General features: G+C 45.5%; 1 protein-coding gene across 2 annotated transcripts in view; it reads left to right on the forward strand.

The window, feature by feature from the left end:
• The window catches only part of thrb (thyroid hormone receptor beta), a 325,662-nt gene that overhangs the window by 264,555 nt on the left and 36,238 nt on the right, over positions 1-24,869 (forward strand). Inside the window, exon 1 of one of the 2 annotated variants that reach the window (XM_070880887.1) lies at positions 12,197-12,521. The exons of the other annotated variant lie outside the window; for it this stretch is intronic. Coding sequence (XP_070736988.1) covers positions 12,197-12,521 — 325 coding nt within the window. Of the gene's footprint in view, positions 1-12,196; positions 12,522-24,869 lie in introns of those variants that run through there. 2 annotated transcript variants of the gene reach the window in all.

A 24,869-nucleotide genomic window follows, 5' to 3' on the forward strand; every position in this document is an offset into this window, starting at 1 on the left:
CTGAAAGCCTGCGGGCCATGTTTGCCACTCACGGCTTACCCGATGTCCTGGTGAGCGACAATGGGCCATGTTTTACCAGTGCTGAGTTCAAAGAATTCATGACCTGTAATGGGATCAAACATGTCACATCTGCCCCGTTTAAGCCAGTGTCCAATGGTCAGGCAGAGAGAGCAGTGCAAACCATCAAGCAAGGCTTGAAGAGGGTAACGGAAGGCTCACTGCAGACTCGCCTAACCCGAGTCCTGCTTAGCTACCGCACGAGACCCCACTCGCTCACTGGGATCGACCTGCTGAACAGCTCATGAAAAGAGCACTTAAGACAAGGCTCTCATTAGTTCATCCTGATCTACATGAACAGGTAGAGAGCAGGCGGCTTCAACAAAGTGCATACCGCAAATGTGATAGCGCAAATGTGTCACGCGAGATTGAAATCAATGATCCTGTATTTGTATTGAATTATGGACAAGGTCCCAAATGGCTTCCTGGCACTTCGTGGCCAAAGAGGGGAGCAGGGTGTTTCGGGTCAAACTTTGAAATGAGCTCATTCACCGGAAACACTTGGACCAAATCAAACTCAGATTTACGGACTATCCTGAGCAACCCACCTTGGACCCTACCTTTTTTGATCCCTCAACATACACACCAGTGGCAACTGGCACCACGGTTGATCACGAAACAGAACCCATCATCCACAGCAGCCCAGCAGGACCCAACCCACCAGGCATCCCAGCAAGGCCAGCTGCGCAGCAGCCCAGCGAGGGCCCAACAAATGATTCAACAATACCAGCTTTCACATCGAGACGATGAAGAAGGGCCCCAGGTCGACTCGCATTGTAAATAGTTACACTCTTGACTTTGCAGGGGGGTGTTGTTATATATGTAAACTTGTATTTACTCTGTACAGCCACCAGAGGGCCCATCCCTCAGAGTCCCAAGGGATCCCATAATCTCTTGGGAGCACAGGTATTTAAGGAAGCCTCACAGGTTGGAGAGGCACTCTGGAGACCTGCAATAAAAGACTACGGTCACACTTTACTTTGAGCTCACAGTCTTCTGTCTGACTCTTTCTCCATACATAACAACAATGATATGGGGAATAAGGATAATTAGGGGCCTGGGAGCAATAGCAGGAAATGAGAGCGTGGAGAAGACTGTATACATTAATGGAAGCAGTGGATACGGTGTTGGGAGGGGGAAGCGATGGAGGCTGTGAGGAGGGAAGCAAAGTAGGTAAGAGAGGTGATGGGGACAACAGGGGCTCGCAGGAAGTGAGGATGGGTTGACCTCCGGCTGCTTGGGCACATCACTGGAGGGATAGGGCGGGTTCAGATCTATGGATTGTAGTGGGGTACGATGAACTGAGGAGATTGGATGCAGTGGATTTAGGTAACTTACATAACTTATACATATGACCCCTGGTTCTCCCTAACCTATCTCATTCAAATAGTCTATTCACATGGCACAGACCAGTCCCTTCATTATTTTAAATGCCTCAATAAACTCTTCCCAAAGTCTATATTTCATAAAAGAAAAACATCTCTCTAAGTTTAAGGCAATCTAGTAACCCTCCTCTGAACCTTTCAAAGGGCCTCTATATCACCTGTGATGTGGGGGACCAAAATTGGACATAATATTCTAGATGAGGCCTAAACAACATCTTGTACAAGGATGCTATGGTGTTTTTTGTTTTATACTAGATCACCCTAACAATACAACCTGGTACTTTATTTGCTTTTGCTATAGCTTCATAGCACTGGTTGCGAACCTTTAGAAACCCGTGCACGATAACATTTGGGTCTCTTTCCAATTCAACAAACTGTAGTTCAGAACCCTGTATGGTATGCACATTCTTGACATTCACCATACCCACGTATCAACACTACGTTTATCTACATTAAATATCATGTGCCAGATGTGGGCCCATTATCCCATTTGGATCTAGGTCTGACTGTCGTTATTTTTTCTCATCCAAGATTCTAACACTGGCAAAAATCTTTTGCAACATTGGCCTTGCGCACTTGTAGACAAGCGCCTTCATCCAGATCATTAATATGAATTGTGAAGAGCAACAATCTTAACATTGATCACTGGGGACTCTACCGGCAACCAATCTGTACGCAGGACCACTACCATTATTAACATCCTCTGCCTATGAGAATTGCACCCAATTCCCTATCCATCCCAGAATCTGCCCTCCAATCCAACAGAACTTCATCTTATAAAGTAGCCGACTGTATGGTACATTGTCAAAAGCTTTTTGAAAATCCAAGCTTACAATGTCAACCAGGCTACTTTGATCTACCAACCTAGTAATATTCTCAAAAAATCTAACCAGGTTGGTGAAGCAAGAACTTATTTTCCAGAAGCCATGTCGAGGGTCACTGACAACATGAGCGTCCCTCCAGTCCATTAAAACAATCCTTGACTCCAGAGAGAGCTGTGAAATTCATAAGCAAGGGTCGCACTGAGCATGGCTCCCATTTCTTTCAACATCCTTGGGTGAATGCCATCAGGACAAACAGCATGGTCTGTTTTGAAATCCCATATTCTTTCCAGGATCATATTTGCATCTACTTTGACGTTTTCAACTTTATTGTCAACTGTACATTGCATTAATGGTAATTGAGCATAGTCTGCTGAGTGAAGATTCATCCAAAGTGAGAATTTAAAACCACTGCCATGTCCTGGGAGTCACCTGAGTCTCTCCAGCAGAATCCTTTAGCTGTCTGTCTAGTCCTTTATTGCCCTCTGACTCGTAATATAGCTGAAAATAGATTTGACCATTGCTACCACAGTTATTCACCATCTTCTTCTCCATGATCTTTTAGTTGCTCTGATTGCAACGTCAGTAGCCTTTAGCTGAGCTTGTCAGCTATTCCTGTTTTCTTGATAAGTGAAGAAAGTGAATTGTGCTACACCAGCGGCGGGGGAGGGAAGCACCAATTTTCTGGTACTGTCTCCAGCACACCAAGGGCACCTGAAATACGTTTGACACCATATTGGGTCAGGCTATACGCTGTACTCGGGCTCCCTGGCGGCAGTCTGAGGGCAGCATGCGCTGGGCTTGTTCCAGTGGCCTTACCAGCGATCCTGAAAGGGACCACTAGAGGCCACCGCCAAAAAAGTATTTTCTTTTAAAATTATCTTCATGTGGCGGGGGTGGCTCCACAGCACTCTGGCATGCCAAAAGTGGCCAAAGCAAGCCCCCATTCCTGTTTTCTCGCCTCTACCCACCCCACCCTCCCCACCTCCGGACTTACCTACAGACCACTACCAGCAAGGCAGCTGGCCCAAATTCATCCATTTCAGACTGCAGACCGCCTCACGACATCCAATCGGCGTCCACAGTTTGCCGGAAATATGCTGATGAAGCCTGAGGCTAAGTTTCAATTGGAACTCTGGCTTCTGACACATGGTCCCAGCCCACCAACCTTTCTGCACCCAAAAATGGGCTGAAACAAATTTCTAGCCCAATAATTACTTTTCAGTCCCTGAAATTATTTTTGCTCAAGTCTAATTTGTCCATCTGCATTATCAGTAAATGATCATTTGAGGACTTTATGGAGACCTAGTAATACTTAAGGAGAGAGAGCAAGCCACAAGTAAATTTTAACTCTGCATTTGTGTGGTGGAGGGAAGGTTAAAAATAATAATTGACTTTTTTTTTTAATTCGTAAGATCCTTATTTCCCTAATTGTTATACACACTTTTATCTTTTTGATGTAATGATCAAATAAATCACACTTTTTCGATTTTCAATCAATGTGTGTAGTATAGTCATGATTTACCAAAACATTTAAGAGAGCTCTTTAAAATCAATCTCTCAACTGGTTTCATACAAAAGTTTTAAATAACTTTTGTTTCGGGATATGTTATTTTAAAATGGATGTAGAAATTTCTTTTGCTATTTCTTTTTATTGTCATATCTGTCATTTCTATTTTAGTCACCACTTTAAAGGTGTTTCCTTACAGATTATAATGCATCTGTTTCTCAACCAGTTTATCATTACATTGGTGGATCTTTGGCCCCAAGTTTCGACATGATTTGCTCCTGATTTTTAGGAGCAACTGCTGTAGAACGGAGTATCTTAGAAATCGGAATTCTCGCCATTTAGTTTGTTCCAGTTCTAGTCAGTTAGAAAAGTTTCACTTTGGAACAGAATTTTTTTTTCAAAAGGGGGCGTGTCCGGCCACTTACGCCTGTTTTCAAAGTTTCGTCAGTGAAAACTTACTCCAAACTAACTTAGAATCGAGTAAGTGAAGATTTTTGTACGCTCGAAAAAACCTTGTCTACACTTTAGAAAATCAGGCGTAGGTTACAAATCAGGTGTAGGGAATGGGTGGGTTTAAAGGGAAGTTTACAAACATTAAACACTTCAGTTTTACAAATAAAGAGCCATCATCAATAATAAATGATAAAAACATCAATAAATCAGCCAATAAATCAATCAAAAAAAATTAATAAGAAATAATTTTTTTTTAAATCAATAAATAAAACATTTTCTACTTACTGACTGCAGCACCGGGAGCCCTCCAACAGCGTGCTGGGGACAGTGAGGGGAGGAGGGAGGTAGAGGGGGAGGGATGGGGGAGAAGGGGGAGGAGGGAGGGGGGGAAAGGAGATGGGGGGGAGGAAAGGAGATGGGGGGGGGGGGGGAAGGAGATGGGGGAGGGAGGCTGAACGGGCCGGGCCCGGCTGGGCCCAAGACTTCGGACAGGGTCCGTCCCCAGCACCAGATTTACAGGTAGGTGGCGTTGGGTCGGGTCGGGGGGAGCGCAGGTCGGGGGGGTGGTGGGAGGGAGGTCGGTTCGGTTCGGGTCGGGGGGACAGGGAGGTCAGGTCGGGGGGGGAGGAAGGTCAGGTCGGGTCCAGTCGGGGGGGGGGGAAGCGGGAGTCGGGTCGGTGTCGGGTCCGGTCCGGAGGCGGGGGGGTGGGGGGGAAGCGAGAGTCAGGTCGGGTCCAATCCGGGGGGTCGGGTCCGGGGGCGGGGGGGGGAAGCGGGTGTCGGGGTCGGGTCCGGTCCGGAGGCAGGGGGTGAGAAGCGGGAGTCGGGTCGGGAGGAAGCAGGAGCTGGCCGTGGGAGGAGCCTTATTCACGCAGCCCCAGTGAGGCCATTCGGCCAGGACTAGGGGCTGCGTGCTTCGGCCCCTCCCACACAGTTTTGGGCGCCTGTAACTACTGCACATGCGCGCCCACTGTAGCGCGCATGTGCAGAGGTCCCGGCACTGTTTTCAGCGCAGGGACCTAGCTCCGCCCCCTACAGCTCGTGCTGCGCTGCGCCGAGCTGCAAACGACCTGCAGGGAGCTGGAGAATCTGGAAGTGTTTTTTTAGGCGCACTTTGTGGCGCGAAAAATGGGCGTCCAGGTCGGGACTGCGCCATTCTAGGCGCAGCTCGAAACTTGGGCCCATAGTCTCCACATTTAAAGTATCAGGAGAGAAATTATTCCAGAAGATGTCAGAGTGAAGTAACCGGGTGTGTCTTAGGACAGCATGTGATAAGGACAAAGTCAATTGAGGCTGAGTCCATTTTGTTTTGTGTCCTGAGTCTCTGAAATTTGTGCATGGCCACCTTTGAACCCAAAATCCTCAAATGATCATTTAGGCTGGGCAATAAATTCAGCGAGAGCGCGGTTCTGAACCTTCATTGTAGTGGAGGGACTCCAGAAGATGCAGAAATGTACATGGACAGGGCTGAAGCAAAACATAAGGCCAGCAATGATTTTTTTCCCCCAAAGTAGAATGAGGTTTTATTGAATGTACCAAATATTCATCATAACCAGGAGAAGCTGTACTTCAACACTCCGATGCAAGCAAATGGCAGCAGCAGTAGAATGGTATGTGGACAGTACCCACTGTCAAGGATGCCACAGCTTAATGTGTTTTTGTTTATGCTATTCATGTACACTTCCTTAGAAAGTAATTCCAAAACTTTTTCTGCTATTGCTGCATCTAAAACCTTTCATAGTTGGAAACGCAACAAGCATCATCCAAACATATTTGGGAAACTGGAAAGGGGTAAATTTGAGAAGGGGAGCCGAACAAACGACCAGTGTGACTGCAGAAACTGCACTGTGTGGTTTACATCACCCAAAACCCTTACTGGGGTTTATGACAACAGAAGTACACAACAGGTGAAAATGTTGAGAAAAAAGATAATTTGTAAATATTAAAATTTTACAGAAATATGTGTAAGCTAGAGCTGGCACAATTTTTATTTGGTAGGACTGGTGGTATCAAAAGCAGTTTTTAAAATCTAGACTCCTATTTAATTATACAAAACAGTAACATTATTCAGAAATCTCAAGTGCACTGATGTTGCACCTTAATTTGTTTTTTGTACCAAATGTATTGTCATGTATTCAACCAGCATTGTAACCCATGTATAATCTGACCTAAGCTGTACACTGCAAGAACACTGACCACTAGGTGGTGAACTTGTGGGAGACACTCCTAACCTAGACCTTCAGATATAAAAGGGGGATCTCCACTCACTTCCTGCTCTTGAGTGCAATAAAATAAAGGACAGGTCACAGACTGGTCTCTCAAGCATGGGCCTCATGTGCATTTATACTGTATAGTAAGGACGTATTAATGGCGACAAGAAACTGGGATTTAAACCACGCGAGCATGGCCACGAGCAGAACAGACGAGAGGTACTGTGTTAAGGAATGGTTGGGACAGAGATTCAACATTGTTAAAGCAGCACACAGTTCTCCAGGCAGACAAGGGCAGTCGGGCATGCCCCAACATGTAGTCGAACCCAGAGGGGGAGTTCGACAGAGACAATGGCAAGCTGAACAGCGATTCACGCCATTGCAAGGGACAATGCGGCCAGTAATGGGGCCATCAACGCCTGTTAATGGCGCACTCAGGGTCAATAACAGATGCAGTCAGGGACGATCGACTGGCAAGGGACCTTTTGTTTCAAACAGCAGCTCATGCTGGAGGTGTAGAGGCACATACTCAGCCAGAGTTTGCAGGGATGAGCAAAATACCTGCAGAAATTGCAGAAATGAACGCTGGGGGAAATCGCTGGAAGCTGAAGTTCAGCGAGTTCATGTGGAGCACGTATACAGTTCATACACCAGGACGCCACCGATAATGATGAAAGTGCTCCTCAATGGCATCCCAGTATCAATGGAGCTAGACACGGGCCAGCCAGTCCCTGATGGGTATCAAACAGTTCGAAAGGTTGTGGGCATCCAAGGCCAGGAGGCCAAAATTGTCGCCGATTGACGCACAGCTACGGACATACACAAAGGAGATCATTCCGGTGCTAGGCAGCGCCATGGTAGTCGTAACCCACAAAGATTCGGAGAACACGTTGCCACTCTGGGTTGTCCCGGGGGATGGTCCCGCACTACTGGGGAGTTGACTTGCTGTCATGAACTGGAAATGGGGCGATGTCAATGCAATTTCCTCTGTGGAGCGAGTATCATGCTCACAGATTCTGGACAAATTTGACTCATTATTTCAACCCGGCATTGGCACTTTCATGGGGGCCAAGGTAGTGATTCACATAAACCCGGACACCAGGCCAGTACACCACAAGGCCAGAGCGGTGCCGTACGTGATGCGGGAAAAGATAGAAGGCGAATTGGACCATCTGCTGAGGGAGGGCATCATCTCGCCAGTCAAATTCAGTGACTGGGCGAGCCCGATTGTGCCGGTGCTCAAAGCGGATGGGTCGGTCAGAATATGTGGCGATTACAAGGCCACCATCAATCGGGTGTCACTCCAAGACCAGTACCCGCTACCGAGAACGGAGGACCTCTTTGCGACGCTATCCGGTGGCAAACCTTTTTCAAAATTGGACCTGACCTCAGCTTACATGACCCAGGAGCTGGCGAGTGAGTCGAAGAAGCTGACCACCATCACGACACACAAGGGGTTGTTTGAGTACAACAGATGTCCGTTCGGGATTCGCACGGCCGCCGCGATCTTCCAACGAAATATGGAAAGCCTCCTCAAGTCAATTCCAGAGACGGTAGTTTTTCAGGACGACATCCTCATTACGGGTTACGATACTGAAGAACACCTCCACAACCTGGAGGAGGTGCTACGCGGACTGGACCGGGTAGGGCTGCGACTGAAAAAGGCGATGTGCGTCTTCCTAGCTCCAGAGGTAGAATTCCTGGGAATGAGGGGAGCAGTAGACGGTATCAGCCCTACTGCGTCCAAGACGGAAGCGATCCAGAGAGCACCCAGACCCCGTAACACAATGGAGCTGCGTTCATTCCTGGGGCTCCTGAACTATTTTGGTAACTTTCTTCCCAAATTGAGCATGCTGCTAGTGCCGCTACACGTGCTCCTACGCAAAGGTCGCAAATGGGTCTGGGGGGACAGCCAGGAAAGGGCTTTTAATAGAGCACGCAATTTGTTACGTTCCAACAATCTGTTAACGCTATATGACCCATGTAAGAAACTTGTGTTAATGTGCGATGCATCGTCCTATGGTGTCGGGTGTGTGTTGCAGCATGTCAATGCCAAGGGTCAGTTACAGCCGGTAGCTTATGCCTCCAGAAGTCTGTCCCAGGCAGAAAGGGGCTACGGGATGGTAGAAAAGGAGGTGCTAGCATGTGTATATGCAGTAAAAAAAATGCACCAGTACCTGTTTGGCAGGAAATTTGAGCTGGAGACAGATCACAAACCCCTAACGTCCCTTTTGGCCGACAACAAGGCCATAAATGCAAACGCATCGGCCCGCATACAGAGGTGGGCACTCACGTTAGCCGCCTATGACTACACAATTCGGCACAGACCGGGCACTGAAAACTGCGCCGATGCACTCAGCAGGCTCCCACTAGCCACCACTGAGGGGGCTACCGAGCATGCTGCTGAGATGGTCATGTCTGTTGAAGCTTTCAGAAGCGAAGGCTCATCCGTGACAGCCTGTCAGATTAAAGTCTGGACAAATAGAGACCAACTATTGTCTCTAGTCAAGAAATGTGTCCTGAATGGGGACTGGGCAGCCACGTACAGGGTATGCCCTGAGAAACTTAAACCATTTCACAGGCGCAAGGATGAACTCTCGATTCAGGCCGATTGCCTACTGTGGGGAAACTGCGTAGTCATGCCCCAGATGGGCAGAGAGGTGTTCATCAGAGAACTCCACAATGAGCACCCGGGCATTGTCACGATGAAGGCAATTGCCAAATCACACGTTTGGTGGCCAGGGATAGACGCAGATCTGGAACTTTGTGTTTGCAGGTGCAACACGTGTGCCCAGCTGGGCAATGCGACCAGGGAAGCCCCCCTTAGCCCCTGGCCCGTCAAGCCTTGGTCACGCATCCATGTGGACTACGCAGGTCCTTTCATGGGAAAAATGTTTTTGGTCTTAGTAGACGCCTACTCCAAATGGATCGAGTGTGACATTTTAAATTCAAGCACATCCTCTGTCACGGTAGAAAGTCTACGGGCAATGTTCGCCACCCACGGTCTACCGGACATCTTGGTCAGCGACAATGGCCCATGCTTCACAAGCACTGAATTCCAGGACTTCATGGCAGGCAATGGAATTAACCATGTTAGAACGACACTGTTCAAGCCGGCCTCAAACGGCCAGGCAGAACGAGCAGTGCAGATAATCAAACAGGGGATGCTCAAAATCCAAGGGGGTTCCCTACAAAGACGCTTATCACGCCTCCTGTTGGCCTACAGATCCCGACCACACTCGCTCACAGGGGTTCCACCCGCAGAGCTGCTAATGAAAAGGACGCTCAAAACCTGGTTATCCCTTATACACCCCACCATGAAAGAAATTGTCGAGAGCAGGCGCCAGTCACAATATGACTACCATGACAGGAATGCGAGGGCGCGGTGTACTGATGTAAATTACCCTGTTTTTGTCCTCAACTACGCTGCAGGGCCCAAATGGCTCGCAGGCACTGTGGTTGCCAAAGAGGGAAATAGGATTCTGGTAGTTAAACTTACCAATGGACAAATCTGCCGCAAACATGTGGATCAAACAAAAAGGAGGTTCAGCAACCCCATAGAAGAAGCAGAGGAAGAACACGATGTAGAGTTCACTCCACCACAGGTGACTGAACACCAGAACCAAAGGGAGGAGAACCCAGTCACTGTGGGCAGTCCGGACAGGCCTGAGGCACCGCAAACAGCAGACACTCAAGCCAACGTCCAACAACCGGAGCCCCAACTCAGGTGCTCTACAAGAGAGCGTAAACCACCAGAGAGACTCAACCTGTGATCCCAATAAGACTTTGGAGGGGGAGGTGATGTCATGTATTCAACCAGCATTGTAACCCATGTATAATCTGACCTAAGTTGTACACTGTGAGAACACTGACCACTAGGTGGTGAACTTGTGGGAGACACTCCTAACCTAGACCTTCAGATATAAAAAGGGAAGCTCCACCCACTTCCTGCACTTGAGTGCTATGGAATAAAGGACAGGTCACAGACTGACCTTCTCTCAAGCATGGGCCTCGTGTGCATTTATACTGTATAGTAAGGACGTATTATGTATATTGCTTTTAAATTCACAACTTGCAAGTTCTTAACATTGTCCATATTCTAACTATAGCCTAACAGAAGCAACATCCTCGCTGGCATTTATAGAAACAAACTACTTATTTTTAAAAAACTGCTAGACTTTGTTTCTTTAGAAATTAACTGGCAGACAATGTTCAACTGAACATCACTTGATAGAAAGACTTCTGTCAGACATGTTAAGATTAAAGTATTTTGTAGGGTGTCACCTCAGAAAAAAGTTAAACTGGTATAATCGCCTGATTCCTACAGATTTAGCCACTCTTTACCTCAGAGTGCCCCAGAACCAACAGATGTCAGATTTGATCGCTTTAAAGTCTTATAGCTTGTCTCTTTATGTAGTGATTATCTTTAAAAATAATGTTTTGCATTAAATCTTTACAAGAATTGTATATATTTCAATATAACCTAACAATGAGCTTTTCACTTTTTGTAATGTTTATCTGTAATGTGTTTCAGCACAATTATAGTTCCTAAACCTTCTAAATTCTTGATAAGGCCAAAGGTCAGTTCCTGCTATCCAAATAGAATTTGTGTATATTTCCCAAGTATGTATCTGAATGTAATACAAAGTCAGACATTAAGGAAATAGATTAAAACGTTCCCTTTACTGAACTGTACTCCTCCATTTGAGGGTCACATAGACCCGACAATCTTAAAAATGGATTAAATATAAAACTGTAAATAAATCTGTATTTATGTTAAATCAGAAATCTTTTAATTGTTTTTGGTTTTATAAAATAGACAGATATTTATCTGCTAAAGGCCTGCTGGGAACTGCTTAGTCTAATCACCATTGTTGAGCTAACTTGCCAAAAGGCTGTACTCTAAAATAATCTGCACCTGTACTTTAAAATAATCAATACAGCGAATAATGAATTTTTACAACTTGCCTGTACCTTTTCATTAATTTTTATAATTTGGTTACTGACTGGACAAATCTATTTACAGTATTTTTTAAATTAAAAATAAATTAATTGTTTTTAGTCAGTGGATTGAACATGAGTTTGGCAGAGCAAAATGTGAGATCTCTGGCACCCTCAGTTTCTTTGCTCACTTGCAGTACAGCTTAGCACTCTAAAACATAATCAATATTGCGAATAATAATGGATTAAAATGATGGTTGCATAGTCATAAACACAAATTAGTCAATTTAAGAAAATACTTATTGCATTGTCTAGAATTAATTATTGATTTAAGTATTTACTATCCCATTAGTTTTATTACAAAATGTACAGCAAACTTTTACATTCATATTTATTCATAGATGTTTTATTTTGATAGTTTGATTATGGGCATTGGAGCTGTTTTAAGAAAAGATTGTGTCTAACAAAGTACATCAGACAGCCTTATTTCAATTTGAGCTTGGTGTCTGGTGGTAGTCTACCTGTCTGTCTGTCTGCCACAAGAATTGGAGCCCGTCACAGATCAAGGCCTTTGCCTGTCATCAATCTGCCTGTTCATTTGTTTAATGATTGGAGGGGGCGTGTTGAGAGCACCTGTATATTAATCGGATTTTGGCACTGAGAGTGGTATGCAATCACTTATGCACGTGAAATGTGTAACATTTATACTTTTTAAATTGATGCAGATTGTTCTATGGTAATATTTTTCATGAGATCATTGATCCTCTAAGTTTATTTTGGAAGTCCCCTTGCAAAATGCAGAAACCTAAGTAAAGTAAAATGAACTACTGCATGCAAGAAATGTGTGAGGCACAAGTAACAGTCGGCAGTGATTGTTGCTACATGCAGCCACCAGATTATTGCATGTATAGAGAGGACAAGCAGGTTTATAGCAGTTATAATGTTCAGGCTCCTCACAACAGCAATATTTGCATGGACCAGACCTGGATCGTGAATCAGCCTTCCAGTTACCCTGGAAACGAGTTCAAGAGCGAGTATTGTAACATGAACACAAGTATGAACCGCTTTTGCCGGGCTGAATATTTTGATGATGGTAAAGATGTTTTTTATCAAGAACAGTCACCATCTTTCTCTCCAAGAAAAGGTATAGTCCATTGTTAGATCTGTTTTTAATCTTGTGTTTCGTCCTGCATGCTTACCATAGACCTACATCTGAGGTGGCTGTGAATCTCCTGCTGTTTGTGTGGAATTGTCAAATGTATGACATCCAAGTTCGTGCTTGGGGTTTTGAAACTGCTTTAATGTGAAATGTTGACACAATCCACTTCTCTGTGTATTTTGGTGGAAGTGGGAAAGTAAAGGTGCTCAAGTTGCCAAGTAATGTTAAGGTTTCTACAATAGTATACCCTAAAGAAACTTGCCTTTCTATAATAGGCTAACTGATCAAAATTTCATTCATATATTTCTATTACCTTCATGATAAGAATATTACAAAATCATGAAAATGTAGAGTTTTAGTACAGTGCAACTGTATATTGTGTATTAAAGTAATTGTACAACTAAATTCAAAAGGGGTCTTAGAACTGTATGTCATAGTTCACTGGACAAAGCTGTATGTTTCTGAACTAATGGCTGAGGCCTAAGTATTATCAATAATTAAATAATTATTAATATCCTAATAATATCCTAATTAATCACAAAATAAAAGATGAAAATCTGACTCAACACTTGCATTCGTGACCACACTAAAGATTAAAGATCTTTCCTTATCCTTTGATGTCATTTCTATTTCAGACATGTTTGTGTCAATCTATTTGAATTGTTGGATCACTTGGCTGTGTACAGGCTAGAGCTTTTTTTTATTAAATTGAGAAAGCATAATGCCAGGACACACACTAAGTCGAAAGAGATAAAAGAGAGAACAAAGTAAATCAAAAAGTAGTGATTTGGTAATGCCAAACTTGGGAGTAGGAAAGTGTTTAATGAGTCTTGGGGATTTGCAATCTGGAAGGAACAAAATACGGCACTGACTATAGTAGTATCAAAGGTTGCTGTGGAGAGAGAGAGGGGTTGAAAGCTCGAAGTGATCACCTATCAAATGGCCAACATTATTTTTTTTGTGTGTCCTGTCCAACAGTGTGAGGAAGTTTCCAGAGGAGTCCTAGATGCACATGCAATATTTAAATCTTGGATCAATTTGGCTTTACAGAAAATTAAGATTTGTTGTGAAGAAAAGCAGTATTTTGTACAAGAGAGTAAAGTGAGCTTCTCGAAGACAACTTTAGCAATAGAGGAGATGTGGGAGTTCCATTTGAGGTCAGGAACATAGGGATTGCTGGATGGAAAAAGACCAAAATCCATCTATATCACCTTCTGTTATCTTGGTAGTCACATGATACAATGATAATGGAGTTGTTGACTAATCATAGCAGGCAATCTCTATCAATTTTAAGGTAATAGGCAAAAGAACCACAGACGAGATGAGAAGAATTTTTTAACGCAGCAAGTTGGTATGATCTGGAATGCACTGCCTGAAAAGGTGCATTCAATAATAACTTTCAAAAGGGAATTCGATAAATATTTGAAGGAGGAAAATTGCAGGATTATGGGGAAAGAGCAGGAGAGTAGGACAAATTGGATAGTTCTTTCACAGAGCTGGTACAGACACAATGACCTCCTTCTGTGCCGAATATGATTCTGTGAATTAGTCGACAACAGACCCAGAGGTTTGGAACCATAGGGGCCAAAATTGCCCCTCCCAGTAAGGCCTCTGGTTGCCTGAAAGCGGCAGCCATGGGACAACCGGGAATGGGCACCGACTCTCCGCGGAGGGGCTGCCATTTTGTAAATTGCCCTTTGTGAGTTTTGGAGCGGTCCCTGCCAATATCATATCCTGACAATTTGAGTACCTACCCATTTTTCCTACTCTCTGTCTTTTGCCACTCAATCCTGCCGTTCCAACTTCCTAACCAGTATTTAAGAGTAAAAATGCAAAGGTAGGTAAAGCAAAGACAGTAAGATCACCACTAGTACTGCCATACTGAAAAATATTGGAGATGGAAGTATGACTGTTACAGGACTGGCTAATGACACTGACCCTGAAAAAATGTCTACGATAAAAACCCAAGAATATGACAATCACACTTGCTGGGAAAGGCTTTGATATATTTACCATTAGCAGGATTGTGATTAAATCATTTAATATGAGCAGCATCTACAGTAATATTTATTTTAATGTTCCAGTGCGGTCACCTCCCAATGCACAGATCTCATGCTGAAGGCAATGACACCAAAGGTAAACAAGTCAGCTTCACTAAGGCCAGTGGCCAGGAAGGCCTGTTTTTCACAGCCACCGACCTTACCAAATTTGAACCATGGATTGTGCAAGACCCATGTATCAGAGTGGTTGGCAGCACGAAGGCAATATAAAAGTAGTTAGTGGGAACCATAGCAGGGAGATGTACTTATCACCCTTGATTAACAACAGCAACTTGCATTTATATAGCATCTTTAACATCGTTAAAGGCACTTCACAGGAACGTAATCAGACAAAATTTGGTACCAAGCCAAAGGATCTCAATATTAGAAACATAGACATAGAAACATAGAAAATAGGTGCAGGAGTAGGCCATTCGGCCCTTCGAGCCTGCACCGCCATTCAATGAGTTCATGGCTGAAAATGCAACTTCAGTACCCCATTCCTGCTTTCTCGCCATACCTCTTGATCCCCCTAGTAGTAAGGACTACATCGAACTCCTTTTTGAATATATTTAGTGAATTGGCCTCAAGAACTTTCTGTAGTAGAGAATTCCACAGGTTCACCACTCTCTGGGTTTCTCCTCATCTCGGTCCTAAATGGCTTACCCCTTATCTTTAGACTGTGACCCCTGGTTCTGGACTTCCCCAACATTGGGAACATTCTTCCTGCATCTAACCTGTCGAAACCTGTCAGAATTTTAAATGTTTCTATGAGATCCCCTCTCATTCTTCTGAACTCCAGTGAATACAAGTCCAGTTGATCCAGTCTTTCTTGATATGTCAGTCCCGCCATCCCGGGAATCAGTCTGGTGAACCTTCGCTGCACTCCCTCAATAGCAAGAATGTCCTCCCTCAAGTTAGGAGACCAAAACTGTACACAATACTCCAGGTGTGGCCTCACCAAGGCCCCGTACAACTGTAGCAACACCTCCCCCTGCCCCTGTACTCAAATCCCCTCGCTATGAAGGCCAACATGCCATTTGCTTTCTTAACCGCCTGCTGTATCTGCATGCCAACCTTCAATGACTGATGCACCATGACACCCAGGTCTCGTTGCACCTCCCCTTTTCCCAATCTGTCACCATTCAGATAATAGTCTGTCTCTCTGTTTTTACCACCAAAGTGGATAACCTCACATTTATCCACATTATACTTCATCTGCCATGCATTTGCCCACTCACCTAACCTATCCAAGTCGCTCTGCAGCCTCATAGCATCCTCCTCGCAGCTCACACTGCCACCCAACTTAGTGTCATCCGCAAATTTGGAGATACTACATTTAATCCCTTCGTCTAAATCATTAATGTACAGTGTAAACAGCTGGGGCCCCAGCACAGAACCTTGCGGTACCCCACTAGTCACTGCCTGCCATTCTGAAAAGTACCCATTTACTCCTACTCTTTGCTTCCTGTCTGACAACCAGCTCTCAATCCACGTCAGCACACAACCCCCAATCCCATGTGCTTTAACTTTGCACATTAATCTCTTTTGTGGGACCTTGTCGAAAGCCTTCTGAAAGTCCAAATACACCACATCAACTGGTTCTCCCTTGTCCACTCTACTGGAAACATCCTTAAAAAATTTCAGAAGATTTGTCAAGCATGATTTCCCTTTCACAAATCCATGCTGACTTGGACCTATCATGTCACCTCTTTCCAAATGCGCTGCCATGACATCCTTAATAATTGATTCCATCATTTTACACACTACCGATGTCAGGCTGACCGGTCTATAATTCCCTGTTTTCTCTCTCCCTCCTTTTTTAAAAAGTGGGGTTACATTGGCTACCCTCCACTCCATAGGAACTGATCCAGAGTCTATAGAATATTGGAAAATGACTGTCAATGCATCCGCTATTTCCAAGGTCACCTCCTTAAGTACTTTGGGATGCAGTCCATCAGGCCCTGGGGATTTATCGGCCTTCAATCCCATCAATTTCCCCAACACAATTTCCCAACTAATAAGGATTTCTCTCAGTTCCTCCTTCTTACTAGACCCTCTGACCCCTTTTATATCCGGATGGTTGTTTGTGTCCTCCTTAGTGAATACCGAACCAAAGTACTTGTTCAATTGGTCTGCCATTTCTTTGTTCCCCATTATGACTTCCCCTGATTCTGACTGCAGGGGACCTACGTTTGTCTTTACTAACCTTTTTCTCTTTACATATCTATAGAAGCTTTTGCAGTCCGTCTTAATGTTCCCTGCAAACTTCCTCTCGTACTCTATTTAACCTGCCCTAATCAAACCCTGTGTCCTCCTCTGCTGAGTTCTAAATTTCTCCCAGTCCCTGGGTTCGCTGCTATTTCTGGCCAATTTGTATGCCACTTCCTTGGCTTTAATACTATCCCTGATTTCCCTTGATAGCCACGGTTGAGCCACCTTCCCTTTTTTATTTTTATGCGAGACAGGGATGTATAATTGTTGTAGTTCATCCATGCGGTTTCTAAATGTCTGCCATTGCCCATCCACTGTCAACCCCTTAAGTATCATTCGCCAATCTATCCTAGCCAATTCACGCCTCATACCTTCAAAGTTATCCCTCTTTAAGTTCTGGACCATGGTCTCTGAATTAACTGTTTCATTCTCCATCCTAATGTAGAATTCCACCATATTATGGTCACTCTTCCCCAAGGGGCGTCGCACAATTCTCTCTCATTACACAACACCCAGTCTAAGATGGCCTCCCCCCTAGTTGGTTCCTCGACATATTGATCTAGAAAACCATCCCTTATCCACTCCAGGAAATCCTCCTCCACCGTATTGCTTCCAGTTTGGTTAGCCCAATCTATATGCATATTAAAGTCACCCATGATAACTGCTGTACCTTTATTGCATGCACCCCTAATTTCCTGTTTGATGCCCTCCCCAACATCACTACTACTGTTTGGAGGTCTGTACACAACTCCCACTAACGTTTTTTGCCCTTTGGTGTTCTGCAGCTCTACCCATATAGATTTCACATCATCCAAGCTAATGTCCTTCCTAACTGTTGCATTAATCTCCTCTTTAACTAGCAATGCTACCCCACCTCCGTTTCCTTTTATTCTATCCTTCCTGAATGTTGAATACCCATAGATGTTGAGTTCCCAGCCCTGATCATCCTGGAGCAACATCTCCGTAATCCCAATCACATCATATCTGTTAACATCTATTTGCACAGTTAATTCGGCCACCTTATTACGGATACTCCTTGCATTAAGACACAAAGCCTTCAGGCTTGTTTTTTTAACACCCTTTGTCTTTTTAAAATTATGATGTTGTGTGGCCCTTTTTGTTTCTTGCCTTTGTTTAGTTGGCCTTCCACTATTGCTTTTTACCTTTCTGCCATCTGTTTCTGACTCCATATTACTTCGCCCTGTCTCACTGCATAGGTTCCCATCCCCCTGCCATATTAGTTTAAACACTCCCGAACTGCATTTGCAAATGTTACCCCCAGGACATCAGTTCTAGTCCTGCCCAAGTGCAAACTGTCCCTTTTGTACAGGTCCCACTTACCCCAGAATTGGTTCCAATGTCCCAGGAATTTGAATCCCTCCCTCTTGCACCACTGCTCAAGCCACGTATTTATTCTAACTATCCTGTTCCCTCTACTCTGATTAGCATGTGGCACTGGTAGCAATCCAGAGATTACTACCTTTGAGGTCCTACTTTTTAATTTAACTCCTAGCTCCCTAAATTCAGCTTGTAGGACCTCTTCCCACTTCTTACCTATATCATTGGTACCTACATGTACCACAACAACTGTCTGTTAACCCTCCCTCTCCAGAATGCTCTGCAGCTGCTCCAAGACATCCTTGACCCTTGCAGCAGGGAGGCAACATACCATCCTGGAGTCTCGGTTGCGGCCGCAGAAACTCCTATCTATTCCCCTTACAATAGAGTCCCCTATCACTATAGCTCTCCCACTCTTTTTCCCACCCTTCTGTGCAGCAGAGCCACCCATGGTGCCATGAACCTGGCTGCTGGTGCCTTCCCCTGGTAAGTCATCTCCCCCAACAATATCCAAAACGGTATATCTGGTTTGGAGGGAGATGACCGCAGGGGACTCCTGCACTATCTTCCTGCTCTTGCCTTGTCTCTTGGTCACCCATTCACTATCTGTCCTAACCCTTACCTGCGAACATATTAAAAGTTTAGTCAAAGAGGTAGGTTTAAATGAGGTACTTAAAGGAGGAGCGAAGCAGAGAGTTATTGGGAGGGAATTCCTGAGCTTAGGGCCTGAACAGCTGAAGGCACGGCCGCCAACGTAGGACGAATGAAGTGGCGGAAGCAAAAGAAGCCAGAATTGAAGCAACACAGAGACCTCAGAGTGTTGTAGGGCTGGTGACGGTTAAAAATAGGAAGGGGCTAGGCCATGGAGGGATTTGAACATGAGGATGAGAATTCGAAAATTGAGGCAATGTAAGTCAGCGAGTACAGGGATGATGGGTGAACGGGACTTGGTACGAGTTAGGATACAGGCAGTATTTAAAATAAACCTTCAACATAGTAAACTACTGTATTTACTACTAGCCCAAAATCTGCTTTATATTTTAATTAGCTGTTTACATTTGTCATAAAATATGGAAGAAGAGCGCAAATGAGCAACTTTATCCTTTACATAAAAATGAAGTGAAAAAATCCTTACCTAAACACACCTGGAATTGAAGATCTCTAAATCTTATGAAGTAAAATAATGACAAAAGCTCTCTAGTTGAGTATTTGGTAGAAACTTGTGATCGTCATTTCCCTTGTGCTGACCTACATTACTCCTCATTTTGATTTTGTTTATTTTTTGCAACTCTTGATCATTATGCGAGAGTGAATGCAGTATGCAGTTGAAACCTTACTGAATAAAGGAACTTTTTACAGGTAACATAACAAATTTAATAACTAGAACTTTAAGGGTTAAACATAGTGGCTCTGTTTGGGCTGAAAAGGAGGAATCATTAGAGTTCCCCAGCAAACCAGTTCACCTGATTATTTGTAACGTCTTAAACCATCACTGTAGAGAACCAGTACCCATGTCTTTTTGAACTATTATGCACATAATTATCGTACAATTCAATTGTTAGGTTTAAAGAAAGAAAGACTTGCATTTATATAACACCTTTCATACCACCGGACATCCCAAAGCGCTTTTACAGCCAATGAAGTACTTTTCGAAGTGTAGTCACTGTTGTAATGAAGGAACCTCTGTAATATTTAAACAGCAAAATCAGCAGTTGTTGATCAGAATGCGTTATACATTTGTGCTATACCTATATCGGGGCTCGGGAGAGGCTTGAGTCTGGGGCCCAGAAAAGTCAAGGGCCCAGGGGCAGCAGGGGCCAGCCCACACTGCTATATGTGTGCGCGCTCGGTCCGTGCAGCAGAGCTGGTCTCCAGTCGTCTTGGTTAACCCTTGCCACTGGACCAAGACCTAGCTCTGTCAAGCTCGTGTGGTGGCTGGTGTGCAACGGCCACCACATGTTAAAAAAATCCAAGCACCTTCCACCCTCCAAGATGTAGTTCGGGATCTGGAATATTAGGTCCTTCATTGAAACACCTGTGAACTCATTCCTTTTTGGAGTGGAAGCAAGTCATCCTCACTTCGAGGGACTGTCTATGATGATGATGAATGTAGGAAACGTGGAAGCCAATTTGCGCTCAGCGAGCTCCCACAAACAGCAATGTGATAATGACCAGATAATCTGCTTTTGTTATGTTGATTGAAGGATAAATATTGGCCAGGACACCAGGGAGAACTCCCCTGCTCTTCTTCGAAATAGTGCCATGGGATCTTTTACATCCACCCGAGAGAGCAGACGGGGCCTCAGTTTAATATCTCATCCAAAAGACACCACCTCCAGCAGTGCAGCACTCCCTCAGTACTGCAGAAATCCCTCACTGGAGTGTCAGCCTAGATTTTTCTGCTCAAGTCTCTGGAACCCACTTGAACCCACAACCTTCTGGACAGAATCCTTTACCTGAGCGATAGGGCGGATCCCCATGCCAACCTTCTCAACAGCGTGTTCTGCACTGCACGTTTAATCCAATTGCATCAATTGAAACAGTCATGTGGGTTTCCCAGCCCAATTAAATGGAGCGGGTCGGATGACGTCACTGATGATTGGTTTTCAGCGCAGTTATTTAAAGTACCCTTGCACCCCCCTCATTTGAAGGTTGCTGTAGAAGAGATCATGGTGTTTTGAAGAACTACAAATTGCTACATTATATTGAGATTTCTGTGAGTCACAGATAGAGGGCTGTGCCAGGATTCCCAGATGCCTTCCTGAAAGTGCTGGTCCAGGAAGTCAAAGACACAGGGAGGTCGTCTTCCCTGCGGATGACCAAAATGGACCAGCCAGAGACCATAAGAAGGCTTGGCTAGAGATCGCGGAGAAGGTCAGCAGCAGGGATGTGGTGAGGATGTGGATCCAGTGCTGCAAAAGATTCAATAATATCATGAGATCAGGAAAGGTAAGTGCAATGTCACACTCACCTATGTCCTGCGTGTCACCCCAACCTCATCATTCTGCCTTCCCAAGCCTACTCCTGCACATGACTCCTCACATCAACCTACCTTGCAGGTCCACCCATCCCTCTCTATCTATATACTCAAATCCCCATCTGACTAACCACCACTGACACTCACACTCATCCTAATGCAATCATAGCAAGTAACACCTCAGAAGGAGACCATTTGGCATTCTCACCCCACTCCCTCATAGTCACCCTCTTCAGATGTAGCTCATCCATTCCTTACACTCATTCCATCACTCTCACTCAAAGTTCTCTTTTTTTTCCCTACCTGCAGGAGAAGAGAGCCCAGAACAACAGGGAGAGGCAGAGAACTGGAGGTGGCCCTCTAATATTCATCAACTTGACTCCAGCAGAGGAGAGGCCCTCAAAATCTCTGGAGTTGCAGAGCTGCTGGCGGTGGGAGACAGAGAGAGGGGGAACTTCCAGCAACCTGGTGACAGAACTATATCTCATACAGCCGCAAGGCATGCAACAGTCACTCGTGGTGACTGATGTCAGCAGCCAGTGAAATGTCATCATAATAACGTGATCTATTCTTATCATAATACTTCTAATTCATCTCTTTACTCTCCCACAGGTCCATCACATGCCCCCCGCCCCACTGTCCAGCTGGAGGAGGAAGACAACTCCTCGGAGGAGGAAGACAACTCCTCAGAGGAAGCTCCAGCCTCTGAGGGTGCACCGTCAGCAGATCCAAGTGCACCCAGCACCAGTGCAGATACATGCACCTCAGTGGTTCCTGTGTGAGACAGAGTAGTGTTGTCACCCGGTGCGTCACAAGCCACAAGTGAACAAGACCAGATGGTGTTGACAGGAACAGCAGTGGAGACTCCTCACTGGAGGGCGCAGGATGCTCCAAGCTCTGCTGAGCTACATGCAGATGCTGAGCCTCGAGGGCCATCGAGAAAGAGGGTGATCTTGGAGGAGCAGCAACAATTGCATGAGGCTCTGGCAGCTTTTGCAGCCGCGATGTGTGCGACTGTAGAGAGAATGGAAGAGTCCATCTGCAACAAAAGCATCACCATCTCGCAGGCAGTGGCGATGATGTGCTGTTCCATAGAAAGGCTAGCCACCTTCATGGAACAGCTAATGTGCCAGTCTAACAAGAACATGCTTGCTGTGAACAACAGACTGCAGACACTCATTACCCTCATCTCGAGGAGGGATATTAAAGTAGTCTTGGGCACCTCATCACCCCACTGACGTGCAGCAAGTTGCTCTCCAGCTCCTTGCGAGCCCAATGGCCCATGAGTGGGATGATGGTGAAAGGAGACATAGAAGTGGAGGCACTGCTCAAAGCACTTCTACTTCTCCCCCATTGCCTCCCCCCTCAGTCAGAGCTCCACGTGCTGCCTCGGATCCCGATGGCCGAGTCTGCCCCTGCACAGTTGCAGGAGGAGCAGTTTTTGGCGAGGCCCTCACAGGCTCCAAAACCCAGAAGGTGGCCACCAAAAGTGACTAAGCAGTCACAGCGTGAAAGTGAGCAGCCTGCCTCTACTTCTGCTGAAGCCACAGGGGGTGCACCTCGTGGAAGCATACACAAACGAAAAAAGAAAAAATCCTAGATGCACATGGATGTACGACAAATGTTAATGTTAACTATCAGTTGTATTTCTGACGCACATAAATTAATTTCTTTGCACAACTGTCCCGTCTGATCCATTTTTGCACTGGGGGTTTGCAGGGATGGCTTGGTCATTTTAGGACTGCTTTGTGGTGTTGCTGGGGGAGGGAGGAGTTAGTACAGCAGCTGGGTACCATATGGGTCCACTGGTGCAAGTTAAGTAAATCTAGCCATTATGAGGAAATCCCGGGCCTCCTGGGCAGAAATGTGTGCTGCTGCTGGTGCCATATGCACCTCGGGTTCCTCCTCTTCCTCATGTTCCACCTGTTCCTCCTCCTCCGAAGAGGCTGTGCACTCTGCACCTTGCTCCTCCTGCAGCTCCAATCCTCGCTGCTGCATTATGTTGTGCAGCACGCAGCATACAACAATGATTCTGGAGACCCTGGCTGGTGTGTACTGAAGGGCTCCTCCAGAGCTGTCCAGACATCTGAAGCGTATCTTCTTCATGCCGATTGTTTGCTCTATGACACATCTGGTGGGTGTGTGGCTCTCAATATAACACTTCCTGGCCTCATTGCTTGGCCTCCTCAAGGTGTCATCAGCCACACCTTCAGTGGATAGCCCTTGTCTGCAAGCAGCCAGCCGGTAAGTCTGTTTGGAGCTGCGAAGAGCTGAGGGTGCAGCACGAAAGAGTCATGACAGCTGCCAGGGAATCTGATGTACACATGCATAATGATCTTTTTATGGTTGCAGACGAGCTGCACATTGATGGAGTGGAAGCCCTTGCGGTTCACAAACACGCCTGGGTGATGTGGGGTGCCTTCATGGCCACATGTCTGTGGCTGATGACGTCCTGCATCCATGGGAAGCCAGCCAGAGCCGGAAAGCCAAGCGCCGACACAGTAACACTGGCTTAATCAGTGGCAAAGTTTACATAAGTGCTGACTTGTGAAACATGGCATTGGTCACCTGGGTGACCCTTTTGTGGCCGACCGACTGCGAGATCCTGCAAATCTCTGCTGCAGATCCTTGGAAGGAGTCAGAGGCGAAGAAGTTGAGGGCGGTGGTGACTTTGAAAGCTATTGGTAAGGCATGTCCACCAGGTCCTCTGGGCAGCAGGACTTATTCCAGCAAGCTACAAATATCTGCAATGACCTGGCGTGATAATCTGGGCCTCCTGAAGCACTGCTGTCCAGGAAGCTCATCCTCTGCCTGTAAACCCTGAGTTGGGGGTATCACCTCCGGTGTGGTGCACCCCGGGCTGACCCTCTCTCTCCTGTGGAGCATGAGGTCAGTGAGGAGAAGGCTGCTGGTGCAGTTGCTGTTGCTGCTGCTGCTTGTGCGGCTGGTGTTGTTGGTGCTGGGGCTCAACTTGCTCCGATTCTGAGGTCTAAGGTGAGACAACATAAACGGCACCCATGCTGATCTAATAGATGGCAGGTAAAGTGGAGATCAGAGGCACAATCCTTCAATGTACTGATATGAGTAGCAATGTGGTGAGAGTGGCTTCCTAGGTTTCAGAAATGACCTGCAAACTCCTGACAACCATATCTCGGCACAAAATGGAGTCAGCAAGAGCCTTTCCCTTAGACAAGAAAACAGGTGTAATTTGTGAATATTAATGTGTTTGTTCCAGCTCTCAATTGATTCGCACAATCGTCACTGAGCTTCCGCCTCCCCTTCACAGGCAAGGTTCCCGAGATATGTGAATCCCGTGCGCAACAAGTTAAAGCCAAAACCTGAGGTTAAAAAGGTAGTTAAAGGTCTCTAAACGAGCAGTTAACTACCTCAGTGAGGTCGCCCGCCTCTCCCGAACAGGTTCGTGGCATACTTCGAAACTCTCCAGAGTTAAATGTGGATGATGACGGGTTTCTGACACGTTGTCAATTTCTGTGCTTTTAACTGCCGACCCACCCCCAAATCTGCACACTCTGCAATGTGAAAATTCTACCCTCTGACTCAGAGACGAGGGTGCTACCAACTGAACCACTGGCTGGCACAGTATATACATAAGGTATATCATTGCTAATATTTGAATTACTTTGTAATCTTTGGGTTCATTACATTTAATAAAAATGTATGTATTCTGTAAATCCTATCCCGTTATTTGAAACCCAACTAACTGCTAGGTGCAGTTTTTTCATTTTTATTTCTGTATTGTGTAAC

This window comes from Pristiophorus japonicus, chromosome 5, assembly GCF_044704955.1.
Source record: "Pristiophorus japonicus isolate sPriJap1 chromosome 5, sPriJap1.hap1, whole genome shotgun sequence".
Classification (NCBI taxonomy): Eukaryota; Metazoa; Chordata; class Chondrichthyes; family Pristiophoridae; genus Pristiophorus; species Pristiophorus japonicus.